This window comes from Abramis brama (genome assembly GCF_963993115.1).
Source record: "Abramis brama genome assembly, chromosome: 22".
Classification (NCBI taxonomy): Eukaryota; Metazoa; Chordata; class Actinopteri; order Cypriniformes; family Leuciscidae; genus Abramis; species Abramis brama.
Window position 1 is genome coordinate 10,705,161 of NC_139984.1, and position 18,810 is coordinate 10,723,970.

Sequence of the window (18,810 nt, forward strand, 5' to 3'; positions counted from 1 at the left end):
CCTGTTCTTGCAAATTAGTCGACAAATTCCCATCTTTTAATGTGATTGTGTATATTTGTGTCTCTGAGCATTTCTTAAAGGGGTGGTATAATGCCCTTTTCACAAGATGTAAAATAAGTCTAAAATAAGTCTTTGATGTAAGTTGAGTGTGTATGTGAAGTTTTAGCTCAAAATACCCCACAGATATTTTTATAGCATGTTAAAGTTGTAACTTTTTGAGGGTGAGCAAAAACGCACAGTTTTGTGTCTGTTCCCTTAAATGCAAATGAGCTGCTGCTCCCGGCACAGGGGGCGGAGCTTCATGAGCTTGCACTCACACAGACATGCACTGAAAATTTCAAAAACTTTTAGCCTTTTATGTTCAAACCGAAGTCTGAAAGATGGAGAGACTCAAGAAGAAGTGACAACATGTAGACAACATTTCTGAATGGATAGTTGATGAATTTATGTAGCTATTGTGTAGTTATCTTCTAGTCATTGATTAGCATATTCTGTCATGATAATCTGTAAATCGCGTTCCCAGGGGTGGGTTTATGTAAATTTTAGGGTTGGTGATGTCACTAACCTGGGAGCAATGTGGTGTAGTCCTTACCAGCCGTTTGTTGTAGTCCTTAAAAAGCAATTTATTTAAAAGCAAATATCTCCCTTTGCTTTGAACTTTGAGCGTCGTAACTTTGCAGATGTGGTTTATGCTCAAACAGCCACATTACACACTAACTAAAGTTAGAAAAGTGAAATCATATTCAACCACCCCTTTAACATTCCTTCTCTTTCCTCTCAGGTGCAGAAGTGACGGAAGCCAACATGTCGGACGGCCGCAGCGAGCGCATGGACCTCCTGGTCAAGCAGGAGGAGGCCGGCGCGGGGGACAGCGTGTTTCTGTCCGCGGAGCGGGACGAGGCCGTGTCCCAGGAGAGAGGGGGATCGGTGGCCAACCTGCGGGCCGCCCTCATGAGCAAGAACAGCTTGCTGTCTCTGGGGGCAGAGATGCTCGGAGAGGATAACCCGCTTCTGTTCGAATACCTGCCCAAGGGAGGACACTCTCTTTCCCGTAAGTCAAACTGTGGTTTGCTGCTCTCACTCATGGAGTTTCCATAGTCTTAGGTTCTGATAGAATCCCACTGGGATGTAGATGTGCTCCTGCTAGAACAATATATGCTGTGTGTTATGTGCTATCATTGGGTGCATGAAGACTCTCCAATAGGTTTAGACAGGTCTTCATAAACCATAGGGTCCTGTAGGGACTTTTAGGTTCTTATCCGCTGGGCTGTATGTGCTATAGTGGAGTTTTTGTATTCTTCTTGTAGAGGATCTATAGGAACTTGTATGTGGTCCTGCTAGAATGGTAAAGGCTTTATGTGCTGTCATTGAGTGCTTCAAGACCCACTGTTGTATTTTATGTGTCCAAAACCTCGGAGTTTCTATAGAATCTTATACAGTTGTGCTCTTGCTAGGATGGTATCGGCTCTTTTGCTAGTATATAGAGTGCTTGAAAACTCTTATATAAACTCTCTCTGTATGTCTTTGTGTACCTCGTGCCCCCGTGTCTTAATAAATACTATTAGTTGACTGTGCCTAGAGATTATCAAGTTTTTTTTTTTACTTTGGGGCATCATATTTTTTCATAGTGTCATTATTTAATATAACCTGACACTAAGATATAATGCCAGATTTAGTTTAACAAGACTTTGCTTTTCAACACTGGAGACAGTATTGACAGTTATACTTAAATATTAACAGAATTGCATGATGAAATATTGACATTTAGAACATTGATAATACACATTCTCAGGAAATTCCATATGTGTGAGTGTGTGTGTGGTTCAGGTAAATGTCCCCACAAGGATGGCAATATCCAAAATGTGTGTCCTTGTGGGGATATTTTCTGGTCCCCACGAGGAAAACTGCTTATAAATCATACTAAGTGATGTTTTATGAAATTCTAAAAAATGCATAATGTTTTCTGTGACGGGTATGTCTACGGAAAGTCACCATAGAACATGGAAACCAAACGTGTGTGTGTGTTAATATCATTTTTTTATGATGGGACATTGAAAAATGATGTGATGTCTGCTACCCTGTAGAGATAGTCTGTATTGCAGTGTAGTCATAATGACTCTAGATGTAAAAATACTGTTTTAAATGGTTGCAGACAGAACGCAGTGTTGAATTTCACATTTGAATGTAGTTCAATGCATGTAATACAATATACTAACTGAGGAATGACTAGAATTTCTAGTGTAGTTTGTCATATTTAGATGCATCCATACATATTTATACCCTCAACACGTTCTTTTGGTGAAGTGTGTGTGAGTTGTAACATTTTTGTGGTAGAATACCTCCTCCAAAAACAGCAGAGCTTTTATGAATGGCACTGAAATTCAATAAAAGCTTTGGGTTCGCCAAACCCAATCTTTGCCCACACTCGATCACTTTGTCAAAGTATTGAATGTCTGTGAGTGTGTTGTTATTTTTGGCTATTTCCTTTTAAGAGTTTGTGTCTCCTTGTCTCCTTCTCTCTCCCTCTGTCCTGGGTTGGTAATTGTCTCTTTTGTCTGTTTAAGTTCAGTCTTGTGAATAGGAGAGGGAGGACAACTCTGAACCACTCCTGCTCTTAAAACCCTTAGGGCAGGCTCAAGAGTGTGTGTTTGCTGAACTACATTAAGTCTTAATGGCCACTCTTGAGGATGAAACACAGTGGCTGTCACTCACGCCACAGGAGGTTTTGTCTCCCAAACTCTAGCTAAAAGACGACGTAGAGGAGCATTAATCTGATCATCTCGCTAATGTACAAATCCTCCTGCCTTCCACCAGCACTGGCAGAATGTTCCTGTGATCTTTACTTCTGGCTTAAAGTCACCATTTCACTGTTTAGTGTGACATATTTCAGAGTAAAACAGGATATTCATCAAGAAAAATTGCTGCGCATGAATTGATTTTAATCGCGTATTGATTGGATTGTGAAAAGTGGACTCTAAATGATGTGGTTTGATTACAAAAGATAAAGATAATCCAAAAAGATACGTTTTTTTTTTTTTTTTTTTGGAAAACAAAAATGTCGTTATTCGCTAAAAATCATGCCATCTGCTTTAGCTCTTCTTGGTACATTCATGAGGAAAGTAGCAATTCCTGATTCCTGAACAAACTTAAGTTAGATCTTCTTAATAGATCAGTTAATCCAGTTCACATTGGCCTAAATGATTCATTCACGAAACGGACTGATCCGGTTCTCGAGTTCAAACACAAATTTGGTCACTCATATTACTCAAGTTGTATGGACTGATTGTATGGTGCTTTAAGCCCTTTTTGAAGCTTGAAAGTAAATTATGTGGGTTTGAAACATGAGGGAGAGTAAATAATGACGGAATTATCATTTTTAGATAAAGTGTCTCTGTAAGATCAGTGTATAATAATGTCAATAGATTTATTTCTTTGTGATTTTATTAGAGATATGAAAATCCATTATTTTTTGTTCATCGAATCTCAATATTAAACAATGATCACGGAAGATCTTGAGGATGTTCCACATGAAGGGACGCGTGTTGAAGTTGGCCCAAACACACTCTCGTTAATATGTAACCGATCAACCAATGATTGTTTGGGGTTCTGCACCCTCTAAAACAACAGCGCTCGTTCAATCGCACTGTGTCCGCTCTGACGGATCACTAGTCACCCTCCTCTCACAAACTTCAAAGTAGATTTGTTGAAGTCTCTGGGAAAGGAATTGATTTGATGGGGCCGAGCAGGTCACGGGGGTCCCCTTGCGTCCTGCAGGCTGCTGTTATTAACCCAGATTGTGTGTTATTGGCTGATCCTGGGTCAGGTTTAGTAGTGTAACTTGCTTTAGGTGTGTGCCTGTCTTCTCCATTGATCTATACACACTGACAGCAGGCTGACAACCTGTCCTCTTCAACACCACTGCCGGAGTCTCAGGGGAGTGTGTGTGTGTGTGTGTTTGTGTGTGTGTGTATGGTTTCATGCATACAGATATACAAATTTACACTTACTAGGAATCACTGAGTTGTTCCAAAGAACAAGCTACACACTCAATGTACAATCCAAACCACATACAATACAGTGTGAACAATAAATGAAACACTGATAATACTACAACACAGTAAAATATACAATGCTCTAATGCAATACAATACAGAACAATGTACACTACTGCACATGGGATAGTATGCATAAAATATTTAGATAACTAAATAGGTTTATGATTATGAATATACATATACCATATTAATACTGTATTCTGTCCTACTGAATTTGTCCTTACTGTCTTATTTGTAGACATGTAACAAGCACACCTACATTACAAGTTCAATTTGGACACATTTTTTAGAATCTTTTTTTCTCGTTGTCTTTTAAAATATTCATCAAAAGGATTAGATTTTAATGTGCGTGTATGTGTATATATATATATATATATATATATATATATATATATATATATATAATCATTAAAATATTTATATAAATTTTGATAACAAATGGAAAAATGGGAGGTATGTAATGATTTCATACATTGATGACTATTAATGTGAAATGTGGAAAATAATTATTATAAGTTGGTGTGTTCAAACTTTTGACTGGTAGTATATGCACTGTTACATTTAGAATACCTTTTTCTTTTTCCCTTATCTTTAATCAGTTGATGTACTTTCATATTTTCTCAAGATGTTTAGAAATAGTGATTGGCAATGCAAAATAAAAACTGATATTGGATAAACTCAACCCAAGCTTAGATCAGCACTCTTGATTGTAAAACATTTCTTAATTATTAACATGGATCAACTGAGCAAATTCAGTTTAAATTGCTGTAGATAGGACATGCTGGAGTACATTTGGAAATTAGTTGGAACCAAGTATATTCAATTGCTTGGCTTAGGTGGAATTCAAATGAAGGTGCTCGTAATTGTGCATCTGTTGGCAAGCTGTCAGCAGAAGTGAGCTGAATGTTTGGTTATTTTTGGCCTGAAATTTCATTAAATTAGACCTGAGCATGTGCCTTCCTGTTGGGTGTAAATGCTTCGCTAATGAAGGTAAAACTGTCCTGCAGTTCGAGCTATTTCTCTGCTTCCTTTTCTGCAGAATTCATAGATCATTACTCTTTTCGGTGGGTTGTAGCTAGACAGTTTCGTGTTTGATCTGCCCATGCTGAACATAAGCTGCATCCGAAACAGCATTCTTCCCTACTATACAGTAGGCAAACAGTATATGAAAAGAGTACTATGTGCAAATTAACAATATACATAAAACAGTAAGTACCCGGATGACTACTACTACTTTTGGTGAGATACGGCCATGGGAGAAAAGTTGTGAATGGCAGTTAAATGACACTGGTAGGTCACATGACAATGATAACACAAATGTAGTACGTCCGGATTACATTCATACTATTTCCGCAGCCAAAGCTCATGCAGCAAATTGTTCTAAGAGTAACGTGTCTTCCAAACCAAACAACAAGCATTGTTACCAATTAGGTATCATTAAGGGAACGTGACATGAAGGTTTGTACCGTTTCCCTCAGAAAAGACATGGCAGCTGGTGGTTAACCTCAGTGTGCCAGTAAACCTGTGCTAGTTTCTCTTAAATCTGGTGTATCATGAGCTGTAATAATAAATGATTTCCTGTACCTCTCATCTACATTCATAAGAGAATTCTCTCCCTGTAGATTCCATTAGATTGGGAAACCAACCGTAGGACATGTTGCTTTATTTAGATAACTAATGGGAGAGAGGTGAAAGTTAGTTTAAAGCCTGAGACAAAGCTTTGCAGGCTTGATCAAAACCCTGACCTGTGATCAGTGTTTAAATATCTGTTGTAATGGACAATATCTATTGGTGGTAATCGGGTCAAATGGCTGCCCCAGATCCGATCACTCAAACCTACACCACATTTTCACTTACCCCCGAATAAGTTCCTGGAAAGTTTTGCAACGTACATCAAAGCACCCGAGTGCACTTTAGTTGGGAATTTTACAAACGAGAATGACAATGGACTAATGTTTAGATGCGAACCATACATTCGGTTTCAATAGCTGTTAATTGACGAGGAGTTTGTAGCACGCATTGCAGACACGAGGAAAGAGAAATGAGGGGGTGATGTGTGCTGGATGGGAGTGGACGGTGTAGGAGTGGAGAATTCCAGGAATCTGTTCGTGGTTGTGCATTACTGTAGCATGTGCATCTGTCCACTTAGCTCTTAACCAGCAACTCCGGCATATTCCCAACAACAGGAGTCCACAAACATTCTTCTTCTCCCAAAAAAAAGAAGAAAAACCAGAAGAACATTCAGAAACTGTGGCTTGAAAGTACCTGTCTCACACATACACATATGACCTTTTATATAGTATAGATCTAGCACAGGTCTAAAGAGGAAATATATTTGTTATTATAATTCAGAGTTTCAATGCAACACAAATTCTTGTGACAGACAAGTAAATCACAAAAACTCTTTTTCAAGAGTCTAATGCGGACTGACATCTTTGTCCAATGCGAACACAGTATCAAGTAAAGCTTTAAAAAGGTGAAACTTGCTAGGAAAATTCCTTATTACAGAATTGCATACAGGTCGTAGGGCATGATTAATTATTTTTTTACATTTATGCACTGAATTAACACATTAAATTGACATGCCTAATTATTGTACATTAAAGCTTTTTTGTTCTATACAGTAATTAAAGACAAATCATCCATCGAAGAAGTCAAATAAAAATGACACATTTGTCCCTTAACATTATATAATTGGTGTAAATATTTCATTTTTCTCTGAACCTTTGCTACTCTTGATGTCTGCCGAGTAAGGCAGTTACAATCTATTTCGTGTACGTTTGAACTTTTCGCACGGATTCTGGCAAGTAGCCTGATGTGGTTTTAAAATGAAGAGAACTTCCGCCATTATTTAAAAGCCTCTTCTTTCCTATTTCTTTATGGCTCACTTACACACACACACACACACACACACACACACACATACAGTCATCCTTTGTGTGTGCACGTGGGTGGATGGAGAGGACCAAAAAAACAGAGCGAGAGAGGCCAAGCCCTAACCCCACTCCGGTCTCTTCATCTCTTACCTCCTCTCCCTCTCTGGTTCTAAATGAAGGCTATGTGTGCCCCTTGCCCCCTCCTCCCTCCTCCTCCTCTTCCTCCTCCTCCTCCTCCTCTCTCTCTGCTGCTGTATGGAAGATGGCCGCTGGTCTGAGAGTAGGTGGGTGAGACTCATTTCCTGTGCTCCTCAGGGCCTCGTTGCTCCAATGGCAGCAGCAGCTCGCACCATCCAGGGGCCCTGTTTGGTAGCAAACACGGGGCGTCTTCATCTTCTCCTCAGTCTACTCTTCCTCCTCTTCCTCTTCTACTGCCGCCTCCGCCATCTGTGCTGCGGCCCCCAGGGGCCCTCGGTATGTCACAGTTTGGGGGCCCCCCAGACAAACTCAATGCGGAACAGGCCCTGAAGGCCTCACCCACTGAGGTAAGTCCAACAACACCCTATAGGCCACTTATCCTTCAGCTTTGTGTGTGTCTCTTGGTATATACTGTATCCTCTTTATTAAGAATCTGTCGGATTTCTGTAGAAGAGTTGTTGCTTTTTTTCTTCTTTTTTTTGTTGCATTGCCAGCTCTGTTCTTGCATGTTCTCTGTTTCTTTTTTTAATTCATGTTTCTGCTTTTTCTTCCTTTCCTTGAGAAACATAATCAAAAATGTTGGTTTCATTATGTCTTTATCCAATCATGTAAGATTGAGGGGACCAAGTGTAAAAGTTATATTTGGACAAGAACCAATGGGTTATGTCCGCCTTAATATATAATATCTTAATAACTAACACATTTTACCATATTTCCCCCCTAAAATCAGTAAAAAAAAAAAAAAAAAAGTGACCGACTTCAGGATGTTTGTCGTCCTCAGTGCGCCCTTTGCATTTGTCATTCTGTGAATCAAATCACAACTTCCGCAGCTTCTGGTCTTCTGATAAGAGGGGGATCCTGGTGGTGGTAGAAATCAATAGAGAGGGACAATGCTTAGGGGCAGGGTGGATTTTTGGGTTTAGTTTTCTTTAGAGTGAGCAGGAAATTGCATTCTCCCCGTGTGTGCTGAGGTGGCATTTGGTTTCACAGGACCTCCCCCCCAAGAAGTTGTACCATCTCTGTGGACAAGCCATCTGTTTGCTTAAACCATAATGTGTCACTCTTATGCAAGGGAGGGCGGAACGAGAATAAGGGGGAAGGGCCACATCTATAGACATTCAAGTTGCATGCATCTCACAGGACGGTTGAAAAAACACAATCGGATCTGTAACCCTCCACCTTCCAAACAAACACACACCTCTCCTCATAGAAAAATATTAAATATCCCCTTGTGGGCCAGGGGTTTTCTCTTTGTCTCCACCTGTTGGATATGCTATTGAAAACCCAAGTTGAATGAATAACTGATAGAATACAAACATAAAAATAGTAGAAAAGCCATTAAACCTTTACGTAAATCTTGCTGGTTGCTCGCCAAATGGTACTTTTTATTCAGTAAAAATATCTAAACATCACTTAAGATACATTTACTTTACAGAAAATATATTTGAATATATTATTTTTTTATTTTTCTTACCCTACTGATAAAGAGTTTAATTGTTTTAAGGTTAACATTTTAGAATTCTCGGAAAATGAGCCAAGAAAAAATACTGGTTAAAAAATATTTTTTTTGCACGAAAGACCGTCAGCTTTCTTTGCATGCTATTTATTTATTTTTTTGTGTCTCAGGTTCTGTTGCTTCGACTGTTTCTTTGCTTTTCTTTTTTCCTTCAAGGCTCCCATCTCTCTCCTCGTTTTCCAGTGTGTCTGTTTGTGTGTTTTACCTCATGAACTTGCATGCCTCAGGAGTACACACCTCTATACAGACCTGGGATCAGAAGTACACAAGTGTTGATTTGCATGTTGTGTGTATTATTACAGGAGGAAATGCAAGAGGAAGACGACAATCCAAATAACAATGCAGGTATGTGTGGCGTCTGTGACGCCGATGGCCCGCCACATGACTGCCTGTTATTTTTTTCACATACATAAGCCGACATCCTGGCGTTAGTTCTCACCTCTCTCTCTCTCAGGGCTGGAGCGCATCCAGGTTCCTGTAGAGGAAGATCAGATGGTGGAGGAGAAGCATGGAGTGTGTGTGGCGGAGGTGCAGGGCGGAGGGCCGGGCTGGCGGCAGGAGCTCGCCTGCTCTCTGTGTAAGCAACTGTTTAGCAGCCTGCTTCAACTGAGACAGCACGAATACAGCCACACGCTCTCGCTCATGGCCCTCTCGCTGGACTGCCTCGACCACCATCGCCCCGTAGTGGCCGCGTCCCCGCTCAACCCTCCGCCGGCGCGCTACCACTGCTCGCAGTGTCCCGCCAGCTTCACCCTCAAGTCCAACGCCGACCGCCACGAGAAGACCATCCACCTCAAGCGGAAGCTGATGCAGTGCGTTTACTGCCTCAAGCACTTTCGCGACCGCACCGACCTGAACCGCCACCTGTCGTCCGTGCATTCCAGCGAGCGTGTGTACACGTGCCCCGCTTGCTCTCGAACCTTCAGCACGCAGAAAAACCTGGCCACCCATGCCAAGGTTTGCTGTCATTCGGGAATCTCGCCCAGCGAGCAGCTGTGGAACCTGCACAGCTTACGGGAAGATGACCACGGCCACATCCGTATAGACGACTGATTCTCCAAAGCAGCCAGACTCGTCATTTCAATAAGGGAATGTTTTACAAACTTCAGGTCATCCCAGTTCAGGCCTTTCCCCAATTTTTGGCCACAGCACTGTTGATATTTCTACCTTTCTTTTTAGAGTATGTCAGATTTATATGTTTTTGGAATATCTAAACCGTCAGGTTGTTTTATGACTACTGCATATGTCTGCTGATAGGCACAATTGCTATGCAAAATAAAAACGTTTTATGACATTTCTCTTGTCGCATATAGAGCTGTCTGCTTTTTGTACCACGCAGGATTATTCAAGTTCTCACTAAAGACTGGAGAACACAGTGATCTCGGTGCATTGGATGCCGATGCCTTTTTTTATTTTGGGTGGCATTGCACCCATCTATCTTATAGACTGCAATACGGACTCAGGCACAAGGGTCTCGATGTTGAGCAGTGAATTCAGCTGTTAAACCTGTGCACAATGCTGCCCTCTGCAGGGGAATCTCTCTCTTGCATTCTGCGCTTGAGGGAAGGAGATGATTAGGTCCTAAATCTTTCACCCTGCTATGTCTTTTTCAAATGTGTGTGCATGACTATGCGAGTACACTGAATTATGTCAGTAATTAGCTCTTCTCTGCTCTCATGCTGACCCTAAATCACACAGATAAAGGAGATGTAAGAAGAAACGCAAGTCTTTTTAAGTTGTGTGATCTCACGCTAGTTCCCAAGTCTTGACTCTTAACACAGCCAGAGGGAAAGTGAAAGGGCATTTAGGGGGGTTTCTGGACCCTTGCTAACGTAGATGGAACTATGGTTGTGTTTCGAGAGTTACCCACTTTTAGTGACTGTTGAAGACGGAAATGTCTAAAGTGAATACGATTTTTTTTTTTTTTATCTTTAAAGTTGGCCGTGCCATTGAGTGGTCAGACCACAAACTTGTCTAGTAGAGAGTTCTGGGAAATCTTCAAGGCAGTCTAATCTTGTAGTAATACCTGGAGGCAAAGATATGCTAATTGTGATTTTCACACAACATATGTCATACAGTTATGACGTGTTTACTAGTGTAACAGTGGGCGCTTACACACTAGGGGAAGCTCTGATGGAGAATTCAGGATGTGTTAGATCCATTTGGAGAGTGTGGAAGAGTTTAGAAGTTAGTTTGAAATGCAGTGAATTGATTTCTGAAACTCGATTCACCTTTCAAAGAATCTCTGCGATTGGTCATGCCTGTCAAGTGCGCATTGCAGCAAAAGTTAACTTTTGAGTGTCACTGGCATTTTTTTCTCTTTGTGACGGACAGTCCTAACTGAAATCAGTGGGTTTGCAGTATTTTCTGATGCAGGGTAAACTCATAAAGGTGCCCTTATGCAGTAAATCAAATTTGGCAGTAACTGAATGTGTCAACATCATTCTTACTGACACCGCAGTGAAAAAAAAAAGTGGATTATTGTCATACTACAACCACCCTAAAATTATCCATGAGTCTCCCAATTTCATTTTTTTTCTCCTCAGAAAATATGGAGATGTTTGTCTGGCATCTTTGTGGTCTTGAAGGTCTTGATCACGCTCTGCTCTGAAATACTTTCCAATATGTGTGTCGTATGTAAAGCTTTGTTGCATTTCTTCCTCATTCAACATGTCTGCTTGGTACACAACTTTCCAAGTTTCAAAGTGAAACTGCGATCTAACGGTTATCTTTCAAACTGTTAAGCGTGGTGCTGTGTTGTAGAGCTGCCAAATTGGCTGAAAAACTACATTCGAATTTTTATTTAAATCTTACTAATATTTGAATTTTATTCAAATTTAAAAGGCATTATTTCAGGAAGGGGAAAAAAAAAGCTTTTGGCTTGTGTCCTGAGGCCACAAGAGGGCGCAATGAGCAAAATATTAATGCACTGCATTAAATTGTTTATTCAAACCAATTGACTGTGTAAAAAAAGTGCATAACGTTTATAAATCAAATCTAATTTCGTAAATTGCATGAACAATTATGAACAAAACAGCGGCATGCATTTATGCATAGTTTAATAAAAAATGCCGAAGCGCCGATCACACAGAGCACTTTTGTGTTTAAAAACATGAGATGCAGTGGAATGGAAAAAAACCCACAAAGTCTCGAGAACTTCTTTTAACTTTACATGGCTTTCTAAACATGGCTCTCTTGTGCGAGACGCAAGTGTAACGGTCAAAGATGTCCGTCTAGCGCATGTTTACATAGACAACAATGGAGAAGAAGCGCAGAAAATGCGTTCTCTGTGTGTGAACGGTTTTAACATAACCAAAACCTTCTCTGCATTCAGCTTCTCTATTTCTGCAGTGTTTTGAATGAACAACGCAGCGACGCCACATCAAGTGGGTTCAACTGGATAGGCTAAGAAAAACATTAAAACGTGTGTTTTTCCACCGTTTTGTGGATTTTTTATTTTAAATTCGGCAAATATTCGAAATTGGAATTTTAATTTGCCATCTCAACTGTGTTGAATGCGGGGTGATTTGTGAAAGGAATCACTGTTCAGGAACTATGCAAAGAGAGAGAGATTTGCACTGCAAGTTTTCAAGGTCTTAACACTTTCTCCTCAGGAAATTAAATGACTGATATATTGTTTCAAGAGGATTGAACGGTGGGTGTGAAAACGCATCAGAAATCTCAGTCACAGCTCTTTTGAATTGCACTATTTTTATTACCGAAATGAACTTAAGCACAGATTTCTTTAAATTATGTATTCTGGAATAATTCTATTGTGTATTTGTTTGGTTGTAATTTTGTAGACAATAAATTTGATCATGAAAACTGTGTGGTTATTTTATTATCAAAGAAAAAAAAAAAAGAGCACAAGCTTCACATTGGAATTGTAGTACTACAGTTTTGTTTGGAGGATCACATGGGCTTTATTTGCTACCTCAAATGTCAGCTTGTTGTCATAAATCAGGTGTTTAAAAAGTGTATAGATTGTCAAAGTACCAGGGCAGCTGTTCATATTCTGAAGTAGTAAATTTGCTCAACTGAGACATGTTGGTGCTCATCAGGTGTTTCATGCGTATGGATTACAGGTAAACCTGGGCTCTCGTCTGTTCTTACCTAAATGTTGCCCATCGGCTTATTAGCTGAGTCGGTCTAGATCACTGTCTGATGACATTACAGTCATCGCAGTATAAAGCATGGTTGCCTCTGACTGAATCTTTTGCTAACAGAAGATGGAAGAATTAGAGCAAGAACGTGTGGAATTGATGTTTGGTTTTGTGAGTTTGGGTTGATAATTTGTGCAGCAATTGTTCAGCAAACAATGGGATGCTATGCTATGCTGCATTGTGGGTTTTTCATCTTTCTTTGTTGAATTTGAGCAGTAAAATCTGTTTCAGGGCTGTGGTTGCTAAGGAAACTGTCTTTTGGGGCTGTTTTTGGTAGCTAAGGGCAGGTGAGTTAGGGAGAGTATCTCTCTTGCAGTTTGTAAGTGATAGAAGAGCATTGGCTATCTTCAGTGTCTGCCACTAGATCACGGAGTGAATTGGAAAGAATGTACAGTAACTGATGTGAAAGTTCCATTAATAATAATATGATGATGATGAACACTGACCATTTATGAGTGACCTTACTGTACTTTTTTGCACTGAATACTATTATAAAATAGGTTGCACTTTGTTTTACAGTATGTGCACTTGTGTGTATTTTAGTGTACTTTCCTAAGACAGTACCGGGTAATTTAAGGTAACTACATGGGTTAAGGTTAGGTTTAGGGGTAGGTTCAGGGTTAGAACCTAGTTATTACCCAGTTATTGTAGTTACTATAATATATACATGGGGAACAGGACTATAAAATAAAGTGCTACCATTAAATAAATTACATAAAATATATAAATTAAAATACAGGTAAAGTCCTGTGCAAAAGTCTTAGGCACGTTAGTATTTTAGGTTTCTTCGAGCGTCTTGAAGACGTTGATGCAGTTCTTCTGGATTTAGTCTGTCTCAGTGTTTCTGTTTCTTCATGTAATCACAGACGGACTCGATCAGATCATATCGGCTGTAGTCAGACTCCTTGTGCATACAAAAATCTCACAGGATTATTACAATTAATGGCAAACGTAATGTTAGATAATGTAAACTGATATGTCCTACTGACACACTACAGCATAAATATTAGGTACACAAGATAGGCATTCATTTTTCTCAAGAAAAAAAAAAAACCTCACCTAATGCTGTAAACATACAGAAAGCCCTATCAGCTGGTAGTATTATTTAAGGATTATTAAAAAACAATGCATTTTTTATTATAATAACAACTTTATTTAATGATATAAGTAAAAATATAATAAATATGTAATATAGTGCACATATTTAGCAAAATACTCTCTATAGCTCTTTTTTCTAGCCAACTAAAGAGCTATAGGCTATATTATGGTCATTAAATGGCTTTCCTGAGGTAGGCTACATGGTAGCCTATGTGGCATAATTGTTGTCCAGCTGTTTTATTGACCCCTTTCCACGATTGAAAAACACTGATTGATCGATATATGAGGAATATACATTTCGGTAAGTTGTACTGTATCTTTAAACAGTGTTCGTTCGTGTTTAATTACTATTAGCTAGTAGAGATGATCGGTTCGCGTGCCGCTTGGGATCGGTCACGTCACATTTACAAGCGCCAAAAAGGTATTTATGGTTTGAATTTCGTAATAGAATTGACAGAATATGAGAGCTGAGATTTTTTTATATATATATCATAAGTAACCTGCTCTGTCTTGTCTGTCGGTCTCCGTGTCCTCTTTGCTTCGCGATTTTTCTCTGCGTGAGAAAATGGATGTGTGGCGTGAGTGTGTGAAAAGTGTCAATAGCGTGAGTCTCACGGTGAATGAGTGAGAGTTGGCAGCCCTGCTGTAATGCATATGTAAAATAACGCAATCATCGACATTACAGCATATAAATCAAAACTGCCTTATGTTACTGCAGTGAATGAAATGTCAACCCAGGACGAGCTATAGGACTGTGAAGCATTAGGGGTGTTGATGGACTCCATCTGTGTTTTTATCATCCTTCTGAATCTGATCTGGAAGTAGTGTTTGACAAAAACTTGATTTTCTCAGTTTTTTGCGCTTTTTTTATTTTTATTTTATTTTTATGAAACTTGTCCACATTCTAGTGTTGATACAAAAGGAATGCATGAGGGGAGAATAAAATAGTTTTTTTTTTTTTTTAAAGCAGAAGCTCTGTTCTTTCTTTTGACATATTGCATGTTCAGATATTCAGACAACAAAATATTTTCGGGGCCATGACATTTTTGTGAAAATGGTCAAAAACACTGGCTATGGCTGGCAACTTTTTATTTTTTTTAAAGCTGTAGTTAATTGCTACATAGATACATTTTTAATTTTATAAATGAACATTAATGTATTATAAATAAACATAAATTGATGAACAATAGTATATCTAATGTATTGAATAATGTTTACAAACGGCCAAATTTCTGCATCACAGAAATGTAACATTTGGGGTTGATAAATGTTTAATTGTCATAAAAATAATGTTACAATGCTATGGAAGCTTGTTTCCGCCACTAAATAAAAAATGTAATTGTGACTTTTTATCTCACAAACTCTTTATATCACGCAATTCTGAGAAAAAAAATAACTTTTTTTTATTTTTATTCAGTGGCGGAAACTGGAAAACTGAATGGTACAAAAAATGGGCATTTTAAAGCAAAATATGTGTCCTTACTTTTCATGACCTTAACATTACAGTTGGCTCATTCTGATGTAGATTTTTTTCTTCTTTCATCCTTTGTGGCTTTACAAAATGCTAAAATGAGAAGAAGCCCAAACACCACCCATTAAAATAATTAGGGTTAACACGAATCAACTCATAATGTTAATGCAGCAATGGCGGCTGTTAATTAAAGTCATTCTATCCAATAGAGAGAGAAAGAGAGAGAGATTAGCCCAGTGCTTTGGTAAGTAGGTTTGGCATTAATGCCTTGTGCAGGGCTTTAACACTTCTCACATATTAACTCTCATACTTCCAGTGGCTTAACCTGCATGTGTTCATACTCTGATCAGCTCTCCTCACATCTCTTCATCTCTATCCACAGTAAACGACTTCACAGTGATCAGGAAGAAGTTTAAGTGCCCGTACTGCAGTTTTTCCGCCATGCACCAGTGCATCCTGAAGAGGCACATGCGCTCGCATACGGGCGAGAGGCCGTATCCCTGTGAGATCTGCGGGAAGAAGTTCACGCGGAGGGAGCACATGAAACGCCACACGCTGGTGAGTGCAGTACCAACAGGGGGCGGCAGTGAGCGCGGAGCAACTGGAGCAAACACTAAAGTATACGCCACTAAAAGTACACGGCACTGCATAACACTGTGGAAGCAATGTGGATGTAAATACACCTCAAAATAAAATGCTCTTTATTAAATATTACAAATTTTGAAGCACATGGTTAAACATTTAATTCTTTATTTTTTTGAAAGACTAAACAGCATATGTGCTTTTTGTAAAGATGTTTGTGTGGGAGACATTCGAGTCTCTAGTGGGCCCCTATTAAACACAAGATTCTGCCATATCCCATAAACCCCTCTTATCTCAGTTTTTCTCTGCCCTTATTGCCAGGAGTCTTTTAACACCTCCTCTCCTTTTCTCTTTCTTAAAGCCTGCATTTACTGTATCATCTCATGGGAGGCACTCATAAACATGCTTTGGCACGTTCTTGGTCTCTGTGTGGCTAAGCGACGTGCCACAGAAATTAGCTCTGGTTTTGAGCATATCAAAGGGCCTGTAATAGTGTGACATGATAACAGACAGCGCTGCTTCTGCTTAGCGCTGAAACGTTTAACACCTAAACATTGCTTAATTCATGATCCGCAGCATGATGGATCGCACCCGATATGCTACACCGCCGCATGTTGTCAACGCTTCCTTAAAATGTGGTGAAAAATTCAAAGGTCTGCATAAGAGACTGTACTTGGCTGAAATGCTTCTTTTCTCCTGTGAAGCAAGCCATGACGGTGGATACACAGTTTGCTGCTGTTAGACATGTTAGCACAGTACATGTATACATGTAACGCTAATAAAGTGAATGTACCACAGTAGAGCGCGGCATTAGCAATGTCAAGGTCTTGATTACTTTGAATCCATTGTAAGCCGCTTTGGATAAAAGCATATTTTCAATGCCTAAATGTAAATGTGTTCAAAGCACTATATAAATGACTGGATTTCTCATTGCCACTGGAAATGTTCGAGCGCCATCTTACGATTCTCCTTCTCTTAAAACATTGAGCTAAAATCACCCGATTTGCAGCAAATCACTCGCACATATCTTTGTAAGATATATGTATGTACATTAATTGATACTTTGAACGTTATCTGTAATGTTTATGGTCTTTTCGGGTAGAATAAGCGATATATAGAAATCATTAAGATGGGTGTGTCTACATTTTTATTATGCAGGAAATATTAGGCATGAACGTATATCTGGGATTATTATCAGAATATACAATAAATATTATAATACATACAATCCCATTACTAAATTGCACTATATTATATTAAAAAGGTTTACCGTGCACGATCATGTCTTTAAATCCATACGCAGTCAGCGGCATTTGTCTGAATAAGTTGTGAAGCATGTATATTATGAAGCGGTGGCTTCACTTTTTATGACGTCATGAGCAGTCCAGTCATTTATATAGATCAGTGGTTCAAAGCCATTATAAAGTGCAGATAAATTGTGGATAAAATGTACATTCTACATGAATGTGGCATGTTGCTAGGCAACTGTAAATAGCCTAATTAACTGCTGTATATCAGTGATTCCCAACCAGGGCTTTACCTAAGACGTACTGAAGCAGGTTCTTGAGGCTACTGGCAAAGTTTTGTTTTGTGAACCTTTCAAAAGATTAAAATTACAACAATATATCTCAAAACAATATCAAACCAAATGCAGTTTAAAATAACAGATGAGAGGAAGCTACTTGGTGAGTCTGAATACTGTCTTTACCCACAGTAGTGATTGTTTGTAGTATAGAAGTAATATAATAATGATTTGTATGGATTCGGGGTAAAAATCCATCATTCAACCATGCATGTCACATCATGTCCGTCCACAGAGAATAGTGACTCTGGCTCTGGGCAGTGTAAAGCTGAACATTTGTTGTCACAACAAACTAGAAAAATTGACCATGGGTCTTGCAAAATGGTAAAAACTAAATAACTACAATTTATTTGTCCATTGGTTCTGATGTCCTCTATCTGTGTACACCTTTGCCTCAAACTACATTCATCCACACAGAGCAGAGCCAAAACACAACCAGTTACATGGTGTAGCTTTAATATTACTGATTATGCTAAATGATATCCAGTGTAAATTAAGGTAAAAGAGAAACACATTTCTGGTTTCTATTGATTAAGTTCAAGTACTGAAGGAGCTCTGGGGTACAATTAAGGATAAAAAGGTTGGGAAATTATATTATTTGGTGAAAGAATTATTCTTAATATATCAAACTATTTATTGAGCACTGGGGTGTTTTATATTGCTGTTGCTTTGGCATGTCATGTTGAGCAAAAATCTCATTAACTTGCTTGTTAACCGTACCTGTATTAACTGAACTTTGGCTGTGCATGATTAACTGTTGTGGTTGTATAAATCCAGTGTGGTCACATGCAATTTTGACTATTAACAAATATAATTTGAGTGTTTCCCGACCTCAAAATAGCCTGTCGGACCCCGTTTTTAACACTGTCCACCTGTGATCAGGGGCCTATTGCATAAACACAGTCACTTTACAGATTCTTCTTCCTTGGTGTTTTACGCAGTTTGCATCCAAAATGTTGCATTACAGCCACTTTTCCGAATTCAAATTGGACCATTCTACCTCATGACTTAAAATTGTGAGTCGTGACCACTGCTGAAGAGAAAATTAGATGACTAACTTGTTTGCAACCAGCCACAGATCACCTGAGAAACATCTTAAAGGGATAGTTCACCCAAAAATGAAAATTCTTGCATTATTTACTCACCCTCAAGTCGTTCCAAACCCGTAAGACTTTCGCTCATCTTCAGAACACAAATGAAGATATTTTTGATGAAATCTGAGAGCTTGCTGACATAGACAGCTACACAACTACCACGTTAATGCTTCAA

The 18,810-nt window shown here is 39.1% G+C and overlaps 1 protein-coding gene across 4 annotated transcripts in view; it reads left to right on the forward strand.

The window, feature by feature from the left end:
- Nucleotides 1-18,810, forward strand: part of zbtb46 (zinc finger and BTB domain containing 46) — a 75,891-nt gene that overhangs the window by 54,533 nt on the left and 2,548 nt on the right. For 2 of the 4 annotated variants that reach the window (XM_084098910.1, XM_084098911.1), the window contains exons 3-6: nt 782-1,051; nt 7,247-7,476; nt 8,948-8,990; nt 9,100-12,470. In XM_084098910.1, the coding sequence (XP_083955036.1) occupies nt 782-1,051; nt 7,247-7,476; nt 8,948-8,990; nt 9,100-9,698 (1,142 nt within the window). In that variant the 3' untranslated portion in view covers nt 9,699-12,470. Of the gene's footprint in view, nt 1-781; nt 1,052-7,246; nt 7,477-8,947; nt 8,991-9,099; nt 12,471-15,759; nt 15,936-18,810 lie in introns of those variants that run through there. The other 2 variants (XM_084098913.1, XM_084098912.1) reach the window with 2 other exon arrangements.